General features: G+C 41.0%; 1 protein-coding gene across 1 annotated transcript; it reads right to left on the reverse strand.

The window, feature by feature from the left end:
* Positions 1–4973: 4973 nt before the first annotated feature.
* Positions 4974–6315, reverse strand: LOC121573298 (fin bud initiation factor). Its single transcript, XM_041885163.2, has one exon. It carries the CDS (start codon positions 5822–5824, stop codon positions 5195–5197), a length of 630 nt encoding a protein of 209 aa, XP_041741097.1. The 5' UTR covers positions 5825–6315; the 3' UTR covers positions 4974–5194.
* Positions 6316–6551: the final 236 nt, after the last annotated feature.

The raw sequence follows: 6551 nt of genomic DNA on the forward strand, positions 1-6551 counted from the left end.
TTCACACCACTCAGAACCCTGTTAGTGGAGAGTTACAGTATTCAAATTATATCCTAATAAGGTACAAACAATTTAATGGAGCCTGCATAAACAGTAGCCTACATGAACTCCACAATATTGTTTTAATGTTGTGCAGTTCCATTGTTGAAAGTAAGTAATCCCAGGATGTTGAACAATTCACTTTATCAGAGACTTTAAATCATATGACAAACAAGTTGTCTTTGCTCTGTTATAACATGTAGAAAAGAGGCATTACTTAAAGAAAAAAAATAAGCAAACACGTTTGGTTTTCGCCAAAAGGCATGTGGGAGACTCTCCAAACATATGGAAGAAGGTACTCTGGTCAGATGAGACTAAAATTGAGCTTTTTGGCCATCAAGGAAAACGCTATGTCTGGCGCAAACCCAACACCTCTCATCACCCCGAGAACACCATCCCCACAGTGAAGCATGGGGGTGGCAGCATCATGCAGTGGGGATGTTTTTCATCGGCAAGGACTGGGAGACTGGTCAGAATTGAAGGAATGATGGATGGCGCTAAATACAGGGAAATTCTTGAGGGGGAACCTGTTTCAGTCTTCCAGAGATTTGAGACTGGGACAGAGGTTCATCTTCCAGCAGGACAATGACCCTAAGCATACTGCTAAAGCAACAATCGAGTGGTTTATGGGGAAACATTTAAATGTCTTGGAATGGCCTAGTCAAAGCCCAGACCTCAATCCAATTGAGAGTCTGTGGAATTACTTAAAGATTGCTGTTCACCAGCGGAACCCATCCAACTTGAAGGAACTGGAGCAGTTTTGCCTTGAAGAATGGGCAAAAATCCCAGTGGCTAGATCTGCCAAGCTTATAGAGACATACCCCAAGAGACTTGCAGCTGTAATTGCTGCAAAAGGTGGCTCTACAAAGTATTGACTTTGGGGGAGGGTGAATAGTTATGCACGCTTAAGTTTTCAGTTTTTTTGTCTTATTTCTTGTTTTTCACAAGAGAAAATATTACCGGCTAACGAAAAACCCTGGTCTATGACAGTGGTGGAAAAAGTACTCAATCGTCATACTTGAGTAAAAGTAAAAAGTAAATGTTATACATCAAATTCCTTATATTAAGCAGTGGTGGAAAAAGTACCCAAAAGCCATACTTGAGTAAAAGTAAAGATACCTTACTGGAAAATGACTGAAAAGTCCTCCTGTAGCTCAGCTGGTAGAGCATGGTGCTTGCAATGCCAAGGTTGTGGGTTCGATTCCCATGGGGGGCCAGTATGAAAAATGTATGCACTCACTAACTGTAAGTCGCTCTGGATAAGAGCATCTGCTAAATGACTAGAATGTAAATGTATCCTTCCTATTACAGGATACTGGCCTGCATCTGAAGTCCATGCATTGGAATCTTCCAAGGTGGAAAAACAGCAGTAGGCAAGATATTTTTATTCTGTTTCCATGATCATGAATACCAAGGGATTATAAATACCAGGATAATATACAATAAAGTACATAATGTTTCTAATAAATCAACTAGAGCAATGCCAAGAGTAAACATTGTGTTCTCACTGGCCCAATTGCTCATATCGCTTTTGCATGCACAGAGCCTGAGACTTCTGTCAGGCTACCACCAGGGTTGGGATCAATTCCATTTCAACTCAGTAATTTCAGGAAATTAAAAATGCAATGTATTGAGTTGGAAATCAACCTCATTATTACACATCAAGCCATGAATCAGGGTATTTCAAATCTTGTCAATCAAGACATGTGACATTTAGATGTCTATATGTAGCCTACTGTATGTACACATTGAGCATTACAGATCTACTTTTTGTGTCACCATAGGTCTAGAGCAGTGGTTCCCAAACTGTGGGGCGAGGGGTCGGCAGTTACGTTAGCCTTCTTCTAAAATGGATAAAATAAATACAAATCCTCAATCTACACACAATACCCCATAATGACGAAGTGAAAACAGTTTAGACATTTTAGCAAATGTATTAAAAATAAAAATCAGAAATACCTTATTTACATAAGTATTCAAACCCTTTGCGATGAGAATAGAAATTGAGCTCAGGTGCATCCTGTTTCCATTGATCATCCCTGAGATGTTTCTACAACTTGATTGGAGTCCACCTGTGGTAAATTCAATTGATTGGACATGATTTGGAAAGGCGCACACACCTGTCTATATAAGGTCCCACAGTGGACAGTGCATGTCAGAGCAAAAACCAAGCCATGAGGTCGAAGGAATTGTCCGTAGAGCTCAGAGACAAGATTGTATTGAGGCACAGATTTGGGGAAGGGTACCAAAAAATGTCTGCAACATTGAAGGTCCCCAAGATCACAGTGGTCTCCATCATTCTTAAATCGAAGGAGTTTGGAACCACCAAGACTCTTCCTAGAGCTGGCCGCCCAGCCAAACTGAGCAATCAGGGGACAAGGGCCTTGGTCAGGGAGGTGACCAAGAACCCGATGGTCACTCTGACAGAGCTCTAGAGTAGAGTGGCCAGACGGAAGCCACTCCTCAGTAAAAGGCACATGACAGCCCACTTGGAGTTTGCCGAAAGGCACCTAAAGACTCAGACCATGAGAAACAAGATTCTCTGGTCTGATGAAACCAAGATTGAACTCTTTGGCGTCACGTCTGGAGGAAACCTGGCACCATCCCTATGGTGAAACAAGGTGGTGGCAGCATCATGCTGTGGGGATGTTTTTCAGCGGCAGGGACTGGGAGACTAGTCAGGATGGAGGTAAAGATGAACAGAGCAAAGTACAGAGAGATCCTTGATGAAAACCTGCTCCAGAGCGCTCAGGACATCAGACTCGGGCGAAGGTTCACCTTCTAACAGGATAATGACCCTAAGCACACAGCCAAGACAGCACAGGAGGGGCTTCGGGACAATTCTCTGAATGTCCTTGAGTGGCCCAGCCAGAGCCCGGACTTGAACCCAGTCTAACATCTCTGGAGAGAACTGAATAGCTGTGCAGCAACACTCCCATCCAACCTGACAGAGTTTAGAGGATCTGCAGAGACGAATGAGAGAAACTCCCCAAATACAGGTGTGGCAAGCATGTAGCGTCATACCGAAGAAGACTCTAGGCTGTAATCACTGCCAAATGTGCTTCAATAAAGTACTGAGTAAAGGGTCTGAATACTTATGTGATATATTTTTTTATATACATTTGCAAAAATTAAAAATAAACAGGTTTTGCTTTGTCATTGTGGTGTATTGTGTGTAGACTGAGGAAAAAATACAATTTAATCCATTTTAGAATAAGGCTGTAACAAAATGTGGAAAAAGTCAAGGGGTCTGAATACTTTCCGAATGCACTGAAGGTTTTTTAGCCCATAGATTGTTGTAATTTTTTTGTCACTCAAATATCACATGAATACACATTAGACATGGCAAAATGTATAGAATTGCAAGAAAATTTGCTTTAAAAATGAATACATTTCTTCGCACCACATGACAAAATGTGTAGAATTGCAAGAACTAAGCTTCAAACCTGCAAAATTATCTCCACCAAGAGGGATGTGAACAATGTGTCAATGGCGGGGTTGCAATGCTAGAAGGGTGGCCGAGTGAAAGAGTTTGGGAACCCCTGGTCTAAAAGTAGCTGAGTTACTGTCTGCTACTTACCTGGTATTGACTTAGAAAATACTTTAAACAATAGTAACTACATTGTAATAGAATACTAATTATCTTCCGATACTATTTGTAGCCGGGTAGTTTCCATTTGTGTTGAATTATTTTATGAAAGTGCTAGATGATATACTGTTACCACATGAGTAGTGTAAGTTCTGCGAGAGAACATGTTAACTCGTCTCCCCTCTAACAACCTACTCCTCAATGCAACAGCAGACAAACTATGTAATCCAAGGCACATGACTGTCTGTGACCAAGACTGCTTTAGTCCACTGAGCAAAAGCCTAGGCATTTGATCTGGGAGCTAACACAAGTCTTCAGGTCACAATTATGAGGGATCATTTCCAGCAATTCTAGGCTATTCCTCCCTCTTGCCTGGCTCTCCTTGCAAATGCACACAGACTACTTCCTCATGGGAAAACACAGTGGTGTGTGTGCATGTGCAGTTTACTCACAGCAGTACTCAAAGCCTTGTAAGAAAACACTTATTGTCTAAGGGCCACTTTGAAGTAAGCCCTTAGAATCTTTGTAAAGTTGCTAACTACCATTTGTCCTAGAAAGCTGTGCAAATCACTGGTTTCACCAGCTGTAGTTCAGTCTTGTCTATAATAACGAGGTGTCCCAACATCTGAGTAGAACGTCAAACACAAAATCTTTATTTAAAAACGGAACACACAAAACCTTTTAGGAATGTTGCCACAGACATCAGTGTTTGAAGTCCATGAGTGCTGCCTGCAGTCTTAAGTATTTATCATACTTGTTGCCATATATCATTTCGAAAAGAAAAACAACAGATATAGCAGATATTGAAACATATTAGCCTATACAAAAATAACGAGTACAATTAAGCTCTTCTGTCACATAGATATTGACACGCACAGAATTTATTCCAATAACATGCTCTGAGCATTCCCCCAAATTATATTGCATCCACAAAATGGCAAAGGAATATACAAATCATAAGTCTCAACCTTATACGTTTAACAAAGTAAAGAATTGTTCAAAGTATTATTTTTAAACTCTTGTTAATTGGTCTTACTGTAAAAAGAAAAATGCAAATTGTGATGCATTGTAAACATTTCAGTAATTTCCAGCCAAATTCACTCAACTGAAGGCAAGATCTCAGAGATACATGCTGCCAAGTGGATTCTGTAGGCCTACGTCACATACTTTATAAATAACACCTGTTGCAACTGTTAGACAACGTCATCGCTATGAATGAATAGTCATCTTTGAAATCTCCCGTCAGAACAAGGCATAGACAATTATCAATTGCAAAGACATTTTAACGCAACGCCATATTGCAAATGCCCAAATAATGTTGCCACAAGTAAACGCATAGCCCCCCCCCAAAAAAAAAAAACGACAACATTGTCAATTAATTACATTTCACCCCTGACATGCGAAACCCCACAGCCTATAGTATTTTTAGAATAAATAAAATACTGGTATAATTTCTGTCTCTGCATGTTTTATCTCTCCGTTAATATAAATATGCAATGAAATACGATAAGATTTCGCCTATATTATTTACCTCATAGCCTACTTTTATAACTAGGCTTAAACTATTTACCCAAGTTTAACCTTCATGTATTCATTTTTCAATCGGCTCAATCTGGTCCCGTGACTTCGAATTATGAGAGAGAGAAGCTCGTGTTTATCCTTCAACCCCACAGATATGTACAGTGTATCCTTTAGCACGTCCCTTGTGTGGACAACCATGTTCAGAAAGTCGTCGTTTATGCGGTGCTCCTCTTTCAACTCGTTCTCCTGACTCTGTTTGAATTTCACCTCCAGTTCTAACAGAGACTTTTCAGAGTTTGTAAAAGCCTCGCCAATCTGAGTCGTCTCCCTTCTCAAATATTTTCCATAGCTGTCCTCTCCGTCCAAATCAAAAGAAATGCTTTTCCCGATCCCCTCTAGCACTCTGGCCGAGTCTTCGATGAGTCTCTTGATGATCGTGAAATCATCTCGGATTACCGAATCTTGGTCCTCGTCAAGACTGCATTTTCGGTCGTCTGTCATTTTAAAAAGCATTTGACATTTTTCCGGATCATCGTTATTCTCATAGGCGCCGTCTGGCACAAAGTAGTGATGGAAGGTGCCGTTAGACATCTCGGGATACAGAGGTCCATTAAAAAACGCACCGCAGAGCGGCAATGAAAACATCCCAATAGCGAGTAAGTGGAGAAAAGCCATCCTATCCACTTCTTTGCAATGGGTGAGCAATAGAATAGACTTTCCTTTAGAGCGCAAAAAATATTATTTAATTCGCTCACCAATCACAAACATTTCCAAACTTGCAATGCATGTGGTATCCACGAGCTAAAATACCGAAAGTAGCTAGGTGTCCAGCAGGCTGTGTGATATTTGTAAGCCTTCTTTCAGGTCACCCCTCGTGTAGCCTATGCAGCAAGTGTTGTCAACTATTAAAGGAAAGTAGCTGTTGGTTCAGCCACAGACAGTCACGTGAAAGTTTGAAATACTTTCCGTTAGCTTTACACATAGAAACCACAAAGATTTCACGCAGGAGTAGCCTACCAAACGCATCCAACTGAGAGAAATGTGAAAGTGCCTGACGTAGCTTTGTGCCTCAATTTTAAGTTCAACATCTGGATTCCTCAAGCACCGCGCTTGGTTTTGACTAATGATAGCCTACCCCCTCTCAACTCTCAAATTACATCCCAGCTCCGTCACTTAAAAGGAAGCGCAGTTCCAATTGACTGCAGGCCCGGTCCTGGCCGATATGAAGCCTAGACAAGACAAAAAAATGCTGCCCTCCTATCCCCACAAAGTAGAATACAGTCTCGGCCCACAATGCACTTTAATGAATGCCTATCCATGTGGTAGCCTACTTTTGTAAAACAGGCAGTTGCATTGGCTTTATAGTCCTGATACCTGACAGACTTTAGACTAATTATACTGA

The sequence above is a fragment of the Coregonus clupeaformis genome, chromosome 15 (assembly GCF_020615455.1).
Source record: "Coregonus clupeaformis isolate EN_2021a chromosome 15, ASM2061545v1, whole genome shotgun sequence".
Taxonomy (NCBI): Eukaryota; Metazoa; Chordata; class Actinopteri; order Salmoniformes; family Salmonidae; genus Coregonus; species Coregonus clupeaformis.